The sequence below is a fragment of the Telmatherina bonti genome (assembly GCF_933228915.1).
Source record: "Telmatherina bonti genome assembly, chromosome: 3".
In the NCBI taxonomy this organism is placed as follows: Eukaryota; Metazoa; Chordata; class Actinopteri; order Atheriniformes; family Telmatherinidae; genus Telmatherina; species Telmatherina bonti.
This window is the reverse complement of record NC_136621.1, coordinates 31,262,511-31,284,156: the sequence shown is the minus strand read 5'-3', so window position 1 is coordinate 31,284,156 and position 21,646 is coordinate 31,262,511. Positions and strand designations below refer to the sequence as shown.

At 36.4% G+C, this 21,646-nt stretch overlaps 2 protein-coding genes across 3 annotated transcripts; both read left to right on the top strand.

Moving 5' to 3' along the window:
• Positions 1-6,925: 6,925 nt before the first annotated feature.
• On the top strand, positions 6,926-12,500 carry LOC306773832 (leucine-rich repeat LGI family member 2-like; the record flags this gene model as incomplete). The annotated part of the gene is made up of 8 exons (XM_079263760.1): positions 6,926-7,101; positions 7,247-7,318; positions 7,544-7,615; positions 7,751-7,822; positions 7,994-8,065; positions 8,481-8,650; positions 10,511-10,675; positions 11,649-12,500. 8 exons carry the CDS (start codon positions 6,926-6,928, stop codon positions 12,482-12,484), a joined length of 1,635 nt encoding a protein of 544 aa, XP_079119886.1. The 3' UTR covers positions 12,485-12,500.
• A 2,724-nt stretch (positions 12,501-15,224) lies between these two features.
• LOC306774326 (coiled-coil domain-containing protein 149-like) lies at positions 15,225-21,133 on the top strand. Of its 2 annotated transcripts, XM_079264338.1 has the most exons (13): positions 15,225-15,358; positions 16,488-16,649; positions 16,770-16,808; positions 17,150-17,257; positions 17,391-17,507; positions 18,300-18,472; positions 18,716-18,788; positions 18,880-18,964; positions 19,060-19,207; positions 19,336-19,412; positions 19,537-19,572; positions 19,746-19,811; positions 19,907-21,133. In XM_079264338.1, exons 1-13 carry the CDS (start codon positions 15,308-15,310, stop codon positions 20,461-20,463), a joined length of 1,692 nt encoding a protein of 563 aa, XP_079120464.1. In that variant the 5' UTR covers positions 15,225-15,307; the 3' UTR covers positions 20,464-21,133. The 2 variants fall into 2 exon arrangements, with proteins under 2 accessions (XP_079120464.1, XP_079120465.1); XM_079264339.1 differs by lacking the exon at positions 19,537-19,572.
• The last annotated feature ends 513 nt before the right edge of the window (positions 21,134-21,646 follow it).

Here is a 21,646-nt window from a genome sequence, read left to right as displayed (position 1 = left end):
GCCTCTTAACACCAAAAATTTGTGGAAAAAAGATTAATAACTTTAATCTGTGGTACAGTAGAGGGAATATACTACCAGTGAAGATAAATTATATTTATTATTACTCATTCACTGACATAATTGGCTATTTACATTAAAAAATTAATCTTCCGAATAAATACTGTGTAAGACAATGTCATACTTTTTTTCCAGCAGTTAATACATCTAGGTAATAATTATTATAGAGTAATAAATCCCGAGGAGGCTGTGTGTCAGTGTCAGTGATCGTAGCAAAAGGTCAGCAACATTCAGAGAGAGTGAGATGACTTATGTTCTGTCCAAATGGACAACATAGTTTCATATAATTACAGATATGCAGAAAGGATGTCTAACTGTGAAGAAAAATCTTTGTCATTCATTTTTACTATGCCCAAGTCTTTCTCTCGTTTTTTTGTTGGTTTTTTTTTGTTGTTTTTTTTAATTTTGTCATCCATTTGTGATTTGCCATTTCTGTCTTTTTTGTTTGTTTGCTTTTGGTAATTTTAGGAGTCTTTTCTTCTGGTTTAAGTTGCTTTCGTTTGTTTGTTTTCCCATTTTGGGACATTTATTCATGAAATTACACCCTTTAACTGTTTGGTTCTTTTGACCTGAACTGCAGTTTCCACATATCTTGCATCCTGCTGAATGGCAGAGTAGCATCTTGGTTTGATAAGTGCTAAAGTCTAATGACTTTTTTAAAATCTTGTGACCCCTAAGTAAGGTTTACTTATATAGCTGCCCAATATTAAAGAATATAAAACCACTAAATAAAGAATTACAAAAAAGGTAATATACAATGTCTTGAAAGTGTAAAACAAAGCAGTTATTAAGAAAACTGACTAATATAACTATGAAAGTGTATGACTGTGTCAAAGTATGCTTAAATAAAGATAATATTGCTGGGGTCAAAATGAAATGTATTTAGATCAATATATAATTATGTTAATATTTATTTACCCATTGAAATAAGAAAACAAGCCTACTGTTAGAATGACATATCCAAGGAAGTTTTGTTTTCAATGTAATAAGAATAAATAAATATGAGCTGGTCCAGGAGTCAGTAGATTCATGACTTTTGGATAGAATAACATGAATATTGTTATATGAACAGATATAATCATTTGCTGTTCCCATAGTTGGATCAAATCCCACTGACCCTCCCTGACATATTTACTCTCAGTTGCCCATATTGATACTTACAACATATGTAGACACAAGAACAGCCTGACTGCTTCGAATGCTCAGAGGAACAGCTGTCTCTACAATGACTCAACCTTCAGCTACTGTCAGCAAAAGAAGTAATTTAATCCATTCATCTGCAGATGTTTGTGTCCAGCTCATCCTATCTTACACCCTGAGCCACGTGCTAAAAGGTAGGACAAAGCCAAATGAAGGAATCATTTTGATGATGATGATGATGTTAGCTACCGAACAATGCTGAATCAAGCTGCCTTGCATAACAATGATCCAGTTGTTAGATGTCTGTCTAGGTTTTGAAGCCACAAGTGTTGTTCCTGGACAGGGTCCCAGCTTGGTGGTATGCAGTAGGGAAGGGGTGGGCCAACAGTTGCTCTGTATAGAGGGCACACTGACAGCAGTATCAAGGACAGAGGCCACCAGTATAAAGCCTTCATCACCCTTAAATCCCACTTTTACTCTTGGCCGTCATTGAGTGGTACACACTTAGAAACAATTGTTCTATAAACAGAGATTAAATTCATACTCGTTTTTTTTTTGTTTTTTTGTTTTTTTTGTTACTTAATTTCTACATGAAAGTACAGTTTTGAGGTCTGTTGTACTTCATTATTTTTTCTGTGTGACACTTCAGCCTCTACTGTGCTACATTTCAGTGGGAAAGAATTTACTCCTCTACATTCACTGGACAGCTGTTGCTATTTTTGGGATTAAGCTTTTACATAAAAACAAATATGATGTAAGATATCTGATCATCTTATAAAACAGTCCTTACCCGTTTTATCTTGTGACCCCTGAAGCAGCTTCTGGATTACATGTCATCTTTAAAATATGAATATATTATGGATCCGCACGAATAACAGAACGCAATGCTATTAACTATTTACAATATGATACTAAAGTGATCTCTTATAATGCATGTAAAGAGCAAATAATCCTTCTGACCTTTATTGAAGGATAAGTTTATTCAGACCTTGTGTGTTTTTGTACTGTATATCAGGTTAAAATATGTTTACTCCACAGCAATTTTTGCAATTTTATCAAAATGGGTGGGTGGATTTTTAGTCAGCTGTTAATTTTTCCTTCTTACAGTCATACATTAAAATAAATGTTTATTCTGTGAAATATACATAAAATTTAACAATATACTTACATCATGCATGTCTTGGACCACATATGGTCATATTTTTACCATGTAACACAAGCTTGAGCTAGGAAACACATCATAACATAACATAACAGGTTGAAGTGACCTACACAAAGCTGATAAATTTAGGTAGCTATTTAAAATGGCGACACAGCTCACGCAAGCAAGTTGAGATCAGTTTCTTACCGTGGCTACATTAAAACAGCAGGTGTTAAATCATGTGAGCCATTAATCAGTGCTACGAACAGACCCTGAGAAGCCCTTTTCAACCCTTGCTCCCTCTCCCTCACATGAGCTGTTGGTGCATAAATGAGAGAATTGATACACAACATACACGCAGCCCTGAAAATAATCACTTGACAGTGAGGAGATAAGTCGAACGAGAACACAGCAAATCTTCTCGCGCTAACAAGTGTTGATTTTACAATGACAGCTCTTCAGAGGTGGCCGGTGTTGGTCAAACAGCCTGACATGTTTCTGCATGGGCTAGTTAGAAGCACTTGATAAATCCTGGTGAGTACATGCACACCGGAGCAGCTACTAATGATTTTTGCACTGATTCTAATAAAAACAATTCAAACTAATTGAAAAAAGAAAAAACAAAAACAGAAAACGAAGACTATCTGACAGATACTGTTGGCATTTAGGGACTACTTTATATTCTCTTAAAGTATCTTTAGTAGAAAAAGCAAAAAAATCAATCATATTAGTTTTTCCAAATACTTTGGTAGTACTTAATACGAACTAGTCCATTATATGCAACATACTAGTATGACATGTTTATGTTTTCTGCAGCATCCAGTACCGGTGACTTTCTGACCCTGACTACTGAGACCTCTGTAGCTCCTGAGTGGGAACCGGAGAAGTCTGAGAGCACTAACACCTGCTGTAATGCAATTACTGGCAACCAGACACTGTACTTCTCCAGGTTACCCCTCTGCACACGCATGCACATACACTCCCCCCCCCCCCCCCCCCCCCCCCCCCCCCACACACACACACACACACATACACACACCCTGTATGTGATACACAGACAAAATGTATATCCCATCCTTCAAGGGTTTCATGGTTCAGAGGGTAAAAGGTCAGTTTTAGACTGGGAAGTGTTGCGTGTGAACTGGTTTTGTGGATTTAAGGGATTAGCAAGTTCCCACTGATAATGACAATTCACTTAGGGAGGATAACTGCTAACTATTACTCTTTAGTTTGCAGCTGAACTCCTGGTAAAGATACCAATATGCTTGTGAGTACAAAAATATCATGAACCAGAGCTAGGCCAAATTCATGTTGGAAAAGCAGTGAAGCTTGGAAAAGCTATTTTTAATGGCTTAAAATATCAGTGTTACAAAACATTCATATAGTCAAATGCGAAGTTATCATATTACTTAAAAATGAATACTCATATAGAAGTATATAGAATATTTACATATATTCATATAGAAATACATTTATACATTTACTAGAACATTTGAAAAGTGAGACTTCAGTCTTGACATTATCATTATCATTATATCATTATCAAATATGTCAAGGGTTACATGTGACATACATCTCTGGGTCTTTGTCGAGTGCATATAACTCTGTAAAGTGCAAAGTCCAGAAGCTAAATGAAAAACTGTTGTTTAGACATAAGATGGGAGCTATTTGCATCTTGTTTTATCTTGCATATGCCTTCAATGTTTAGGGATTCTCCAGCCTAAAAACAGCTAGCTGGCAGAGCTGCCAATGAGTTAAGCCAGCAATGACAGACTCATGGTTGCACGTGGTTAGTTGGTATCAGTTCTGCTCATAGGTTAGTGGTCAAACAAAGATCAGCACCTAGTTAAGGTCTGCTGGAACATCTAACTGCTGGAACTGTTGTGTTGACACAACCCTTAAGGAAAAGGATAGATGCATTTGAACAATCATTGAAAATGTCACACTGTTACAAACCCCCAGCTCACCAGTGAAAAGGGGGAGAGGTTTGTAAGCATTTTAAATAAAAAAGATCTTTATTTGCAGGCATGAAATTGGCCCATGACAACCAGGCAGGAAGGAAGGACCCCCCCCCCAAAAAAAACAACCTTGTAACAGGCTTTACCTGTTAACAAGTCACGATATAACCCAGAAAACAGTGTCAAAACTACTCAAAGAACAGCTAGAACTGTGACAGTTCAAAAAACACCCCAACTGGGCTCACAACACAAAGATGCAAAGTACAAGACTGTACTACACCACAAAACCACATTTCAGCCCGACAACTAGGGCAAAGTGAGGCAAACTGAGCAATCAACACTCAGCTGTCCTGATTGTCTGCCAGCCTGCTCCTTAAATATGGCTGACAAGCTGGGCACAGCCAGAGAGGATGAAAAGTCAGCCAATCGTGGACAGGTACAGCCAGCCAACCACAGGAATGGAGCAGCGCTGCCAGATGCAGGAAGGAGCTAAAGCAGCCAGCCAATGGTCTAGACGGGATCACACAGTTAAATTTGCATGAAGTGGTTGAGGGACATAACACACACAAAAACTGTTCTGCTCTGACCACAAGGTGATCCAATTATAAATTTGTTTTTAAAGTGGCATCTCTTGCCACACTGTTTCTGACTTTGACTGTTATCATACTGCAGCTCTATTAGACACAATCTTCAGTGCATTTTGCATATCGGTGTAAAGTTTGTTTGCTTACTTTAATATATGTGAAACAGAAAAGACTTAACTTCAGTCATTTCAACATGGAAAACCATAAAAAAACAAATCAGGAAAAAAAAATGTTTTGTGCATTGTGTTTTAATGCATAGCTGCAGAAATATGCACAAATTACTGCACGTCTCTGATTATTGTCAGTCTCGTTTTTCTGATTCCAGAGAAGCTGACTTAAACTGCACAGTAAGTGTAAAGTTTAGCTACTGTTGTGAGAAAAATAAAATATAATACCATGTATTTATTCATTAAAACCACATTGTGTATTTCAAAGGCTGCTCGTGGAGGATTTCAAAACGTAAACCTAACAATGAATCAGCTAAAATTCATATCACTCTGACTACGTTTTTTTCACAGATTTCCAGAATGATTCCAGATGTTCATGAACAATCCTAAATGATGACTATAGAAACAGAAAATCTATTGCAAAAATATGTTTTTTTTTCTTTAGTTAAACTGTGACTCTCAGGATTTGGAGCTTGTTTCTTCTTGATCAGCAGCTTCCATCTAGTGGTGCATTCATGTACCTGCACACATGTCCAACAACAACCCTCGTCGTTGGGCACCGAAAAAATCATTTATTCTTAAAAAGGACGTTTCTCCTTTTGTTGTTTTTTATTTTTAAAACTTGAAGAATAGACATAAAAAAAAGAAGAATTACATTTTCCACATAGATAAAACTTTCTTTTTGTTTTTTTCTTTTTTTTTTTTTTTTATCTCGGAACTTTAATAGCTTGCTGGACAGTAAAAGTGGGATTTTTCAGACTATTAATGTAAATTAACTAATTTTTCAATAAAGTAAATTATAGTTTGGTGCTTTTCAACTGTTTTTATTCTAAATTTGTTTTCTGAAGTTCCTTAATTCTCATGGCATAGAATAAACAAGGTGTGGAAACATTCTTCTGATTTTGGTCACGCAGAAGCTGCAGATTTGTCGACATGATGAAAACATCCCGTTCATCACATCACTAAAGTGCTGTGCTGGTTTGAAATCTGTTGACTTTTAAGGTCATTCAACTACACTGACATCATTGTAATGTCCGAAACTAGTCTGAGATCATTTAAGAATTACCATATAATCTTTATTGATAAATCTGTGAGACAACCGCAGTTTAATCAAAGCTGGATCAGTCATAAAGCACATTGAATCAATTAAACCCAACTAAAAGAAGTAGTCAAAAACACATAAAACAAAATAATAAATAATTAGGGTAAATTTGACTGGGTTGAACGCCAGTGAGTCAGTTTGAGTTTTAGCAAGTTTTCTTGACCATGTCTACGCAGAAATGCGTTGAGTAGCTCACGTCATTATTGGCAATATGAGTTACGCAATGATGACCTAATAAGGGTATTGATGGGAGTGTGTTTAATAGGCTTGCTGTACAGGGAAGCTTTGTTGTTTAGAAAAAAAAAAAAAGAAAAAAAAAAAACCTTTGGGGATTTTCTGTTTTAATAATGCACTTTTTTTTATTGAACACAGAATATGTTGCAACAAATTAATTCAGTTCAAGTATTGATTATCAGTTGTGTTAAAACAAACACTTCAGCACATAGCCTTTCTGTTTTTTAAGTGTTTGGTTGCTATTTTATCTTCCAAACTGGATCTTAAAATAAGTTCTGCTACTTTAAATGATCTAATTACTGGGAAGCCCATGGGCTAAGTCTTCGTACACTCACCAATGTCGTCTTTTTGCACAACAAATCACCTTTGTGATTGTAAAGGATTTTTTTTTTTTCCCCTGGTCAGACGCACTCTTCCGGGACGCAGCTGCAGCCGTATCAGCCTGTGTCAGTGTTTTCCTCTGTTGTGCTGCAGTTTGATGCCGACCAGCGGATAACGCCGACCGCAGCCTCACTTACCATCATATATGTTATAGAGACAACATGACCTCTCCTGCGCAGTGTTTGGCGGCTGGTCTTGCGATATTGTGCATTTGTGGAGCAGCTGAATCCAAAAGGAATGTTAAATGTCCTTCAGGATGCTCCTGCTCCAAGGAGACCATCATCTGCGTCGGCACGTCCCAGATCCCCCGGACAGTACCGAATGAGATCAACTCATTGTAAGCAAACAATCCATTTCTTTAAAATTATTAAGGTCTGATTTGGTAGCAGGGGAAACAATGCAGTAATGAAATTGTGGATTTTTTGTGTGTGTGTTTAGTAGGAACAGTGTGTTAAAGATGCCCTTTGTGCTTCTGCCAACAGAAGCATAGTTAATGGATCCATTGCGGAAATCACAGAGGGGATGTTTTCACTTATGCCGTCTCTTCAGTTGTTGTGAGTGCTTTTAGTCACGTGAGACTAATGCTAATTAGTAGGATAGCATTGACATGTCTCAGCTGTTACAACAACATCACACATCAAATTTAAAAAACATGAATTCAGTAATGTAAACCTTTCTTTTTATGCCTGTTTGGGGCGAAAACAAAGAAATGAACAAATAAAAAGCAAAGAAAAGGGGCTGTTTAATTTAACATGCTTTTTTTTTTTCTTTTTTTTCAGGCTTCTTAATGCCAACTCTTTAACCACAATTAAAGATTATGCCTTCTCTGGTCTGTCTCAGCTTGAGTATTTGTGAGTATTTGGGACGTTTGTATTGTACATGTTTACAAATGTCCAGTCTCCAATATTAAGCCAATCTGTCCATCCCAATGCAAGTTTCTCATTCTCACAAATATAAACAAGAGCAAATCCGGTGTGATTCCACAGATTCATTGAAGAAAACAAGATAGAAACAATCACCAAAAATGCCTTTCGAGGTCTACGGACTTTGACTCATCTGTAAGTGTGCTCCATCTTCTCTCTATCAATGAGAAAATCCTTTTTGTATTGTCAAGTTGCACCCTGGTTTGTTTTTACCAGAAAACAAAACAGTTGATATTGTAACCTGAAAAAGACAGAATAGCCAGAAATGTGCCTTTTTTTTTTTGTTTCCTTTTGTGTCTGGTTCAGCTCCCTTGCAAATAACAACATGAGGTTCCTGCCAAGAGATCTCTTCTTTGACTTGGATTCCTTGCTGGAACTGTGAGTAAGCAGTTGTGCAGTCAATCTGTGTGTGTGTGTGTTTATGTATGCAGGTTTGGGAGAGAGAAGCTGTATCTACTTTTTTTAAGTGAGGCTGACTCAGTGTATGCTGTTTAGCTTTAAATACCCCAATACTTACATGATCTATCTATGTATGTATCTATGTATGTATGTATGTATGTATGTATGTATCTATCTATCTATCTATCTATCTATCTATCTATCTATCTATCTATCTATCTATCTATCTATCTATCTATCTATCTATCTATCTATCTATCTATCTATCTATCTATCTATCTATCTTCATATCTGCTATGTGTAAAAAGATTGCTTTCTGTGGTGTGTTGAGCATGTGCAACTTCTTACATGTTGTAATCTTTCACTGCTGATGATTCCTCCTGTCGTGCATCAGGGATCTACGAGGCAACTCTTTCCAGTGCAGTTGTGAGAACAAGTGGCTGATGACGTGGCTGAAAAACACAAATGCCACAGTATCAGATGTCATGTGCGCAGGCCCCAGCGACATGAAGGGCAAGCGTCTCAATGACATTCCTATTCCACCAGGCGAATGTATTTCTACAGGTAATAACAGATGCGCCACTAAAGGTATTTTTAAACAGGCACAAGCATGTGCACAGCTAAAATGGTTAGATTAAAAACTAGGAAATCAATAGAGAAAGAAGGGATTGTTGCAGTTGCTTAATAATTCAGAAGGACAGAACCTTGTGTGCATGTATCCATATATATTGTACTTAGAAGATACACACTGAAAAGTGTTTTTTCTCTATAAAATAATCACAGAAATATAAAATCACTTTCCCCCCTCAGGGTTTTTTTTCCTATTTGTTTGCACAACAACCTGTAATTTGATATGCTTACTTCTTTTCTTTCCGTACCTGTTTGTTGTTTAGTCCCCCTTTTTTCCTAATTTTTATCTAATTTTTATTTCTATTTTATAACTCTTAGTTGTAAACTTTGGTCAACATGTGTTGTTTTTATATGTGCTTATGAAGTTGATTTGACTTTTTCTTTTTTCTTCTTTTCTTAGTAATTATCCTTAGTAATTATAGTAATCCTTAATCTTAGTAATTATTTTTTTATCGTTTTTTTTTTTTTTTAACAAAGCCAAAATAAGTGTTTAAAACAATTATACCAATTAAATATAGTAGCACCACAGTTTATTTAGGAATTTCATAGACAAGGGGGTAAATAAATATGCACATGACACTTTTAATAGTTTTCTTTATTTTTCTGTGTTTTTTCTTTAATTTATTAAGCTTTTTTTTTTTTTTTATTCCACTTTGACAAGTGACACCATTTATTGACCGACTAATTTTTTGATTTATTAAATCTTTTTTAACATAAATTCCCTCTCAAAAATTTATACTTGGTATTTTGCCAATGCACAATCAGATAAATCTATGTTCTGACATGTTTTGAGTGTTGTTCTATGTTTAAAGTCAGACCACTTCATGGATTGAGAAGAGCTCTCTATGAGAATGAAATATAAATGCTTACACTAATTGTTGCAATACATGTTAAAGTGGATTAAGTATTTTCACCCAAATCTCATGGTAGTCTGAGAGAGTGAGAGAAAAAAGAATCACCAAATTCTCAGGAATAATCTTCTGGCATTTGTGGAAATTTAAACCAAAGCTTATATTTGATTTGTGAGCTCAGCCCTCTGAGAGTCTCAGGCAACTCAGTGCAAACTTCAAAGGTGAGCTATTGATTTTTCTTTCACCCAGTACGGGATTATTTTTTCTGCAGCATTTTATTAGAACACACAAGGTGAAAGCAATTAAATCCACCATATCTGTAAAAAGCACTCTTGAGCACTTTTGAGAAATGGGCTTTGTTTTACTGTATTATTTTCACAGTTTTAAATGCTAGCTTTGCAGCACAAGTTTGGGAGTCAAAGTCATCATTGAATAGCAGAAAAACTGAAGTTGGTTGAGATATGGACAGATAATGGGCCAAGGCAGTACGGCCATGTTTGCTATTCAGTGTTATAAAAGAATAGACCCACTTTGTGGAAACACTAAAGTATTAACTTCCTCCTTATATGATATTATATATATATTATATGCATAAAGTGTCAATTTCCATCAGACAATTCATGCTCTATGTAAATATACCTCCCTTATAAGGTGCACTGTGGGAACATTGTGAATGAGTGTGCAGAGATGAGGTCAAATATGATGGCAGTAAAATACTATCTATGTTACATTTGAAATAATGATATTACTTGATGCTTACAATGAGAATATGGGAAGCCTTCAGTAATAAATGTAAAATATCACTGACACAAATAGTGAAATCAAATATCATTAACTGCCCACAAATGGATGCTTATAAAGAACTGAAAATGTCATTTAAGCAGGGTGGTCCTGTACCACTGAGTCAGCTAAACACCACTTTCTTTTTGTCTGTATCTCACAGACTTTGTGCGTCATCAGTCCATTTCCATTCAGTCCATGTCAGCAGACATCTTCTCCTTCAAAGACGACATCTATGTGGTGATGGCAGCCCCAAACTCCAACAGCTGCATGATCATGGAATGGGATCACATCGAAATGAATTTCAGAAAATTTGACAACATAACAGGTTTGAAGACACTGTTTTAGTTTGTTATTTATTGTTTTGTTTATAAAGATAAGCCTGGTGAACCAGCTGACCCAAATAATCAAGTCTTTGTTCAGAACCTGATAGGCTATTAGATCCATTTAATCTGATTCAGGTGTATTGAAGCAGAAATACATGGAAAATCTGCTGTATTGTGGCACTCGTGGCACCAAAATGAATATCTCTTTATTTATACCTTCACATAAGGAAACTGCCCCACTGACAAAGGGCCAGTAGTCTATCTATAATATTAAGTCGGGTAAACCAGATGCATGAGCTAATAAAAAAGAAGAGTGTTTACTTTGTATTACACCATGTTTTATCAATCACTACAGATGTGTATGGGTAGTTTAAGGATATTGTGGGAAAGCAGCAGGCATGGCTTTGTCAACATTTGGCCTGTTGGTTATGAAAGATGATTGGACTGAATATGATAAATAGACAGTTATAAGGTTCAAACGTGAAAGCCAAGATAAACAAACCTGTCTCAAAGTTCCTTTCCAGACAATTCCTGATCAATTTTATACATTCTGTCACAAGACCTTAAGCCTCCTAGTGGTAAAAGATTAAAAAAAAAAAAAGCCTCGACTGCAATTGGTTGACTCATTTCTCAGTCATTAATGGGGTGCAAGAAAAATGTTCATTATTTGCACAAGAATGGCCAAAGCAAATAATAAGGTATAATGATTCAAATGAGTGGCATGGTGATGTAGATATTTTAACTGCAAACCTTTCAATTGCGTAAAAGAACAACCAAACATACTGATAAAATGAAATCCCAAAAAGGATACTGTTGCCTCTTTAGAAAATTAATACATATGCATGAGCAATTGAATAAGTGCCTCAAACCGGCAGGGGAAATCAAGAAACCTTGACAGACAGACTCACTGGCAATCTTTTAAGCTGAAATAATTGATATATATCTAATAATTTACTAATATCCTTTTCTTTACAGGTAAATCTGTTGTTGGATGCAAGTCATTCCTGATTGAGAATCATGTCTTGATAATAGTCACCCAGCTCTTTGGTGGCTCCCATATTTACAAGTTTGACGAAAAACAAAACAAGTTCACCAAATTTCAGAGTATTGAGGTCTTCAACATCTCAAAGCCAAATGATATGGAGATCTTTCAAATGGATAAAGACTGGTACTTTTTGATTGTAGACAGTTCCAAAGCAGGCCTCTCTACCCTCTACAAGTGGACTGACCAACCAGACCGCAATGAAACAGGTTTCTATTCTTACCAGTTTCTCCATGAATGGTTTCGTGATACCGATGGTGAGTTTGTTGAAGTGGACGGGAAGTCCTATCTAATTCTAGCAAGTCGCTCCCAATCCCCCATCATCTACCTTTGGAATAAGAGTACCATGAAGTTTATACTTCATGGTGAAGTCCCAAATGTCGATGATGTGGTGTCAGTCAAAGCCTTTCGGGTGGACGGGGACTTGTATTTGGCTTTGGCTTGCTACATTGGTGACTCCAAAGTCCTCAAATGGGCCAACAAGCAGTTCACTGAGGTACAGGCTCTTCCTTCTCGAGGAGCGATGATCCTCCAGCCTTTCACCATTGGAGACAGACATTATCTTGCTCTTGGCAGTGATTACTCTTTTACACAGATCTACCTCTGGGATGTGGAGACGAAAACATTTCACAAGTTCAAGGATATTTATGTGCAGTCACCCAGGTCCTTTACTGTAGTGACCACTGATCGGAGGAGTTTCATCTTCTCCTCCAGCTTAAAGGGAAAATCAATGGTTTTTGAACATATATTTGTAGATCTAAGCTTATAAATGGCTAATTGTCATGTTTTTTGGCCACTCAGATCAATGATGTCTGTATGCAAAATAAGGAGTTCCATATGTATGACCTTACTCAAGAAGCAAGGGTGCATCATTCTTGATTCATGACAAAAACTATTTTCAAAAAACTTAAAAATTTAATGCAGTTATAGACCATAGCTGAGGGCAAAATATTTAACAAAGCCAATTGCTGAAATGGAACTGCCTGGCAATTCCATTTTTAAGGAAATTTAGATATATCATTACAACATTTATAATAATAATTGTGACAAGAAACAGTAGTTGAGGCAGAAAGGGTCCATTGAGGCTGTGCAGCCATATCCAAGCTAACCCAAACATGGATAAGAAATCTGCCTATTAGGAATCATAACAATTTAAAACCCACTAAATGTCATTTGTTACCATGCAGGTATGAACTTGATACCATGTTTGTTGCTACTGTTACTTCACATAGAGAACGTAACAGAGAAAAACCTAGAATATTGTCTATTCCAAACAACATGGACCAAACTGAAAAAAGCCAGTTTAAGTGAAGACCCAGTGATCAAATGAATCTGCTACATTTATTATCTTACCAAATTTTTAGGAAGAAAATTGTTATCCACATACGCAGATAGCATAAAAAAGTCTTGTGACAAAGTGGAAGTGTACTAATAACTGTCAGGGTGTGTATCTGGAAGGTGTTCCCGCTATTGCATCTCAGAACAGTGACAGAGGATGTTGCCTGAAAATAAAATTAGGAGCTCAAGCTTTAGATTTTTACCTGCATGGTTGAAAATGGTCAGATAAATAAATACATAAATAAATAATAAACTGCACCGCAGAAAATATTGACAGTGGAAGATTTTTTGGAGGTTTAATGCAGCTTGTCACATGAAAATGAGTAAATTGTCAGATTTTACTCAAAAATGCTCTTAACCTAACAAGCTTGAAAAAGAAAAAATGGTTTCTGAAGAATTTTTGATTCCATTTCATCCCTTTAACTATGACAGTATGGCTGAAGACTACAAGTGCAGAAGAATAGTTTTCTTCATCAAAATACAGCAGCATGTAGTAGGTAAATATTCTAAGTTTAAGTGAACAACATTCATTAGAAGCAAATGTATAACTATGCTACTGAGTGCCTGAATAATAGCAAAAGAGAATATTTATCAGTCATCTACTCTTGATCCCTATGCAAAATATATAACACTGGGTGTTCCTACTAATTTACACTTACAAGCTGTGGGTTGCTGTAGGGGTAAATAAACTTGAAATGCATCTTTTATTAAAGTATTTTCCCTATGAATGTGTGCCCTTATCTTTTAATGTCATTTTGTAGTTTTTCTCTGTTGCATAGATTTATTTATAAATCCTTCCAGCAGTTCTAATGTCAAGCAACAATGTGTATGTTTCCTCACTCTAATAACCTGAATGCACTTATAAGAAGTGACCTTTTGCATATCTGCAACATTGAGACCAATGTAACAATGGATTTGTGAAAATGCATTAAAGATTACTTAAACCATTTTTTTTTTTTGTTGAAAATTGCATTTTATTCTATTTTTGCTTTATGGGACCACAAGCAAACATAAAGGGCTTCAAACAGGCAGCATGCTTGAAATAATGTTTTTCATGAGTATTTGCAATCAGCTGGCCCCTCCTAGACAAAAAGGTGAAAGACATTCATAGAAAATATTTCAGATGACAACAGTCATGTGTTGTACACTCTTTGTGAATCTATGGTGGCTGGAGATCAGGGGTTAGTGTTGATCTGCCAACACACTGAAGGTTGAAGACCCTACATTCAAGTCACCTGCCATATGTTTGTAAGATTTTTTGATAAAACTGTAAGCTATATTAGAGTATTTGAGTTTTTGCTTTTATTTGAATGATTTTGTGAATAATTGATAGATTGATGATGTTGAAAAGAAAAGACCACTGAAAAATGATCTTTTAAATCAATATAATGCCTGTAAAACAATCAGTAGCATACATTAAAATATCTTGTTATAAGGTTACACAAATATAGCTGGAAACAACAGTATCTATAGGAGTTTAGGAGCAAATCACCATTTAAATAAAAGATATTCTTACCATGCAGTGGCCCATCTTGCATTCTGGTAATGGAAGCACCACATTGAAAATATAATTTTAACCAGAACTGATAAGTTTAATCACAGAATAAAGAACATGCTTGTTTGAATTTGCTGTCATGTTAAAAGCTGTACATTAGGCAGAAAGAGCTTGGTAGCCATTTCAGCTGACATGTTGTAAAATCATCAAGAGTTGCAAAGTCGTTTACCTCATTATTATTAGAACAATCATTATTATTATTATTATTATTATTATTATTATTAGTAGTAGTAGTAGTATTAGTATTAGTATTAGTATTATTATTATCATTGTTATTATTACTTTTTTTTATTTTAGTATGGGAAATAACGTCTACAAACCTTCAAAAATAGTTATTAGCTTAATAAATTTTATTGCACACGATACCACTGGCGAAATCTGTTGTTATGAAAGCATATTAAGCCTGCGGCATAGTTCTTTAAAGACTGTTTTAACAGTTCAGATTTAGTCATATTAGTCGTGGTTTTCATTAAAAAACACTTAACAATCATTTGTTTTGGTCTCTTACCGAGCGTCTCCGACTGCGTCGTGACGCTGGTCTGGCGTCGTCACGGGCGGAAGTGATGTAGATCACGTTCCTCCATCAGCTAATCCGTTTTAGTGATGCAAAATGTCTCTGAATTGAGCGGATACAGGGCAGTGATGTTACTTGAACTCCTCGAGCTTCGTCGTTGACCTTTAGTGAGCACATTGGTTGAGATGGATCCCTCCAGGAGGAGCGAGACTGACTGGCAGGGAATGCTCAGTGAGGTGAGAGCAGAGGGACGCAAGAGCGTGAAATTCTCCACTGATTGACGTGACGAGTGGAAAAAAAGCAAACTAAATACAGTTTTGCACTCTCAAGTTGTACCTTCCGTCTCGAGTTTGGGCCAAAGTTTAAAATAAATCCCGATTTAGCTGAGTTAATAGAATTACATTTCAGCTGTTTCGGTTTCCTTCGTTTATTGCTCATATAAGGAAGTACATGTGTTTCCTTTTACCTGCAGGGCTCAGTGCCACCTAAAGTCATAAACAGATAAACATCATGCACCCATATTTCATATAATATCATCAACAGATAGCTTGCATATATACATTTAAGCAGGCAACAGTTTTGGGATACTTATTTTTATTCAATGACATTTATGTGACAGCTTAATCTAATTTTAGAAATAGTAAATGAACATATCTACATAATCAATATTTTTATTCCATGTAATGTGTACATTAAATATGAGCAGCATTAGCTTTTTAATTTAGAATCAGCTCAAATAATTTAAACATGTACTGCTTTGGGGAACACTTTCCATAAGAGTACAATTATACTCCTAACTAATGATATAAGACAATATTAAGCATGAATTAATTAAGAACATCTAATGAATTCTTAGTAAATGGACTTGTACTTATAAAGCGCTTTTCCAGTTATGTTGACTACTCAAAGTGCTTTACACTACATGGCACATTCACACAAACATTCATAGGCACATTTGGGAGGAAACAGGGTTCAAGGACACTTTAGCATGTAGTCAGGAAGAATCCTGGAGTCAATCTCCCAACCTTCCCGTTGAAAGATAACAGCTCTTCCTCGTTCCTGGTTTATGTGAACTAATTATAAAGTAATTATCTATTGTTGTAAATGATTTGCACTTTATAGTTTAATGAATGCCACTGTTATTTTATACTCTAATTTAGGAAGGACAAAAGAACCAATTTTTTAAAATTGCAATAATGCAATTTTATAGTTAACTGGATTGGCCCATGGAGCCTCTGATTGGTGCATAGAGAAACTTTATTTTTAAGTAGTCATATATTTTACATTTCAGAAAGAAGTGAGGAGGCATGTCAAAGCCATGATGTTTTTTTTTTGTTTTTTTTTAAAATTTTTTTGTATGAGCAGTTTCTAATTTGTAAGCGGAAGTTGGAGAGCAAGAAGGAAGCTCTTCTGATTCTGTCTAAAGAGCTGGACACCTGCCAGCAGGAGAGGGATCAGTTCAAACTGATGGCCAACCAGCTCCGCGAGCGGCACCAAGCACTCAAGAAGAAGTACAGAGAACTCATTGTAAGCTGAACTATTGTAGTTTTAAAAGCTCCTTTAATTGAAGACAAACATGATCAAACATCAGATTATCTACTTTTATATTTTGGAGAGAAAGATGATGTTTGTTTTTATAACCAACAGGATGGAGATCCCTCTTTGCCTCCTGAGAAAAGGAATCAAGTAAGTAATTTCATTCAGATAATATTGTTTGTAAAGTGCTGTTTCAGAAAATATTTATCTTGATGCATATTACAATGACCTTACAGATAATTACACAACTTGTGTGTGTCTGCTGACATAACTGTTTTTTAAGCTAAAACACAGCAGTGATGACGGCTCTGAACTCTGATGAGTCATGTTGTCTCTGTGTGGTGCATCTCTGCTTACAATACAAATCACTACTTCTTTTTATTTCAGATACTCTTCTCCATTCCTGCTGAGATCAACATTTTATGTTAGGAAGAGTTCATGTTGTCATACTCTTTATCAAACATGACAGTGCGTGTGATTTACTGACTCAGGTGAATTTGGCCCAGCTGCTGAGAGACTCCAGAGAGAAGAGCAGTCAGCTTTCAGAGGAGGTGAAGGAGCTGAAACAGCGACTGGTAGAAGTTCAGGGTGATAACAAGGTTTGTGAAACTATTCATCAAACAGTCTTTGGTGAAAAACTGAAAACAAAGGAATGATTGGTATTAATGTCAGTGTGCCAATCATTACAAAATATTAAACACATATAAAAGAAATCTGTATTTACTCCTATAGCTGCTACGAATGACCATCACCAAACAGAGGCTGGGGGATGAGGAGGTTGGCACTCGACACTTTCCTGCTCATGAGAGAGAAGATTTGGTCAAACAGCTGGAAAGGGCAAGAGAACAAGTGAGAATCACTGGCTTTGTTCAGATTGTTCAGGGGTTGTAATGAATCATCATGGTTTATTCACCTGTCAGACAATTTTATAACAAGTTTCAAGCTGACAAAATCCATGACATAAGCAAAGTGCTTGCAACACAAAAATTGGTTTTTGGGTTTTAGGATTTTAACTGTAAGATACAAGGTAAAATTGGACAGTTTTAATGTAGTTTAAAATAACATGTATATTAGAATCAGTCACATCAGTCTGTTTAAGTTATTTCTGATTGAGGAACATTAGAAGATGATTCAGGAAAGAAAATGAGCAAAATACACAGTCAAAAAAATGAATTATTATTTTAGTATAATTATGTCTGCATGTAATATGTGGTTGGACCCAAACTGGCTCTGTGCATGCTTCACAATCCCCATTGTGGGCTTTAACCTGGAAACAGTAGAAGAGACTGTTACACATATTCATTACAAATACATTTTTCACCATCATTTTATTGTTTTCTGTGTATATATTGGGGTCCATCTGTAGGAAGTATGGTATAATTTTCACTTGTTTTGCTGATGATATTTTCAAATTTTGTGAAGTATTTTGGTCAAGGCTTGTTCTAAAAGTGCAAAATAAATAAACTTGAACATACGAAAATGAACTTCACAAACAAAAAAGAATGAAATACATATGAGACATACTGAACAACATAGCTGTCTAATTTACCATCCATCCATCCATCCATCCATCCATCCATTTTGTACACCTGTTAAATCCAGTCTGAGCTTGTGAGTGACCGGTGTGTTATTTTGTTGCAGAACGAGGTGCTGGAGCACAGCGTGAAGTCGCTCACAGATGAGCTTCAGGACGTTCGAGCAGAGCGGGACGTCTTTCAGCAGAAGGCTCATCGGCTCAATGTCGAAATGAACCACATTGTGGGGAACGATGATGTTCGGATTCTAGACATAGATGCCCTCTGCATGGAAAACAGGTTTTTTTCTGAAATTTTAGTTTTGATTCAGCAAAATGTTTGGCATCTCTACTTCTGTTTCACCCCAAAAAACTACATTTATGGGAGGCTATATTTGTAAGTTTGCTTATATTCAAATGTAAACTTTTAAAGGAGAGTTTGGGTTGCACTGAGTTACAATTCAAAGGCCTCTTTACTCAGTAGATGCAGGTTTAATCATGTCTGGATTGAGACATTTTGCTAAAAATTTAAAATATCTCGTAGGTATTTGCATGAGCGGCTCAATCAGCTTCAGGAAGAAGTCAACCTTCTCAAAACAAACCTGGTCAAGTACAAGGTAGCTACATAAACCATTATTGTTATTTTTCTTTCTAAACAATATGTTCACTTAAAAAGGTATCTTACTACCATTACTAAACTGTTTTCAGAGCGCTCTGGAGAGCAGGAAGAACTCAAAAACTGGCAGCAAACCCAACAGCAGTGCTCTAACTGGAGTGCTTTCTGCTAAACAAGGTCAGAGGGCTGGTGTTTTTTTTTTTTAAAAGTGTTATATTGAATGTCCGATTTTATTTGTCTTCTGTTAACTGTGACTGATGATGTGTATGCAGTGAAAGAGCTGTTGCTGTCTGAGGAAAATGGCTGCAGTTTGCCGGTTACTCCGCAGTCTATTTCAGACCTGAAGTCTCTGGCCACAGCCTTGCTGGAAACAATCCATGAGAAGAACATGGTGATTCAGCACCAGAGGCAGATCAACAAGTACATAAAGTTCTACTTTACACTCTACCACTGCTGAGTTTAATTCATGCAGATATTTTGGGGCAGAATCTGTTTGTTTAGTTATTATTCTTAAATCTGATATATATTTTTTTTTCCTCTGTCATGAGGATTCTTGGAAATCGAGTAGCAGAGCTGGAGAAAAAACTGAAAACACTAGAGATGTCTGGATTATGGAGTCTTCCAGGTGGATATTGAGTGTCTTACTGTCCTGCATTGAGACATATTTTTTTATGATTGTAGCATCAGATCAACACTCTGTTTACAATAACTTCTCCTGCTTCTGCTCTTTTGCTTCTTGCTGCCTGAAGGCCTGACTTATAATGTGTCTCTGGGAATGTATGGAAGTATGTTCTTCTTATCAAAAGGCTTTCTGATATTCAAACTCGGAACTTAATCTTTTTCTGTTACTTCTTGTACTTACCAGCATTTAAACACCTTTGTACTTTTATATTGTTTAATTGGTATATGCATTCAAGCCTGCTTCAAGCTTATTTGGGATTATGTTTTGTCGTAATAGGAGGAAAAGATGCAATTATCCTAAATACTCAACAAGTTGAATCTCCTAATTCGACGAGGCAGGAAGGTAAATTTCTAGTCCAGAAGTTGCATCTGCAAATCTACAATCACATGTAGAGCAGTTTTGTTTATTAAATGTTATTCTTCAAATGATTCTTGCAGATATCGTGGTGTCTGAAAACATACCCGCTACACAGCAGAATACCCCAGAAGTTCCAGACCAAGGTAGTGAAACAACAGCTGTGTCAGATTTTCAAGAAGATGCTTCATCGCCGTCCAGCATGGAAACATCACACCAGAGCGTTTTGCAGCAGTCATCCAGCCCTCAAACAGAAATGCCAAATAATAAAGACTGTCGTGAAAGTAGCCAATCGCAGGTCACAGAAGATTGTACTGTTTTAATGAGGAAACCTGAGTGTCTGAGCGACTCCCATCCTGAAGGGTTACATGTAAGTAAACCCCATCAATCATTGGATCCCTGTCAACCTTCAGAGAACTGCAAGCCAATGAAGAGAGACGAGGATAAGTCAGAAGGAAGCTCTGGAGAGGCAGAAACGGAGACAGAGTGTATTACAACACAGGAAGATGTTGATATTGTTTCGCCTGCAGTTGGCTCTGGAGAGCAGCAACAACACATGCAGCTAAACCAGCAGAGAGATGTTTGTAGTAGCCAAGAGACAAGTCCTCCAGTAACCACCTGCCAGTCTGAGGGTCTTTAGGGTGAAGGATATTTATGACCAAAGACATTTGAAACTGATTATCTGACTTAACTTTGTAAGTTTGAATCAGGCGTTTGATTGTGAAGAAGAAAATCAGTCATTTTCTGTGCTGCTTTTTCCAGTTCAGGGTCACAAGGAAGCTGGAGCTTATCCCAGCAGTCGGTCATCTCCAGTCCATCACAGGACCAGCACAGGTGCAAAAAAAATAAAAAGAAAAAAATCCTCATGCACACTCCTGGGGAGAATTTAGAGTGACCAATTAACCTAGCATGCATGTCTTTGGGAGGTGGGAGAAAGCTCATGCAAATTCCACGCAGAATTGCCGCTGTTCAAAGCCCCACCTAGCCAAGGCTTGAACCAGCAACCTTTTATGTGCAATGAGGACACAGTGCTAACCACTGTGCAGCCCAGTGAAGATTCTGCTGCTGCTGTAGCTCTCGAGTTGTTCGGTAATCAGAAGTTGGATTCAGTTTCTGCCAGAATGTTTGTTAGAAATGTTCTCCATCTTCCAACCTCAGCAGGCGTAGCGTCAGCAACTTAACATAATTTGATGATCAGTGTTAAAAAAAAAAACAAACTTGCAAACCCGACTACTACTGACACTATTGTTTTGTGCACACTATAGTATGTTTTATTCAGGCTTATATTGTACCATTAGTGAATCCAGTTTATGTGAGCCAATGTGATCTAGAAGCTGAAAACTTAGAGTAAACCCTTTCACCAAAATTATTTTTACATTGTATATAGAATGCAGCATGGCCACATTCTATTAAAAGGTAATTACATTTCCAGTTATACTGTCTTTATTATCTCTGCCAAGGAGGTTATGATTTTACCAGCGTTTGTTTGTTTGTGCTCAAGATAACTCAAAATTATGGACGGATTTTCATGAATTTTTCAGGAGTTGTTGGAAATATGGAAAAAGGAAGAACTGATTTAATTTTGATGGTGATCCGGATCACCGTTTGGATCCAGAAATGTTTTTTTTAACGGGTTTGTTAACATTGTGCTTGGCAGAGGTCTGCGCTCTCAAGAATGCTTTTCCAGTCTAGTCTATTGATGGATCTTTCAAAAATACACAATTATAAAAAATTGATATATACTGTGTTTTTCAAAGACAGTTCTCATAAAAAGTTAGTGTAGAGAAAGAGATGCATTGATGAAAATATTGTTATATAGTGAC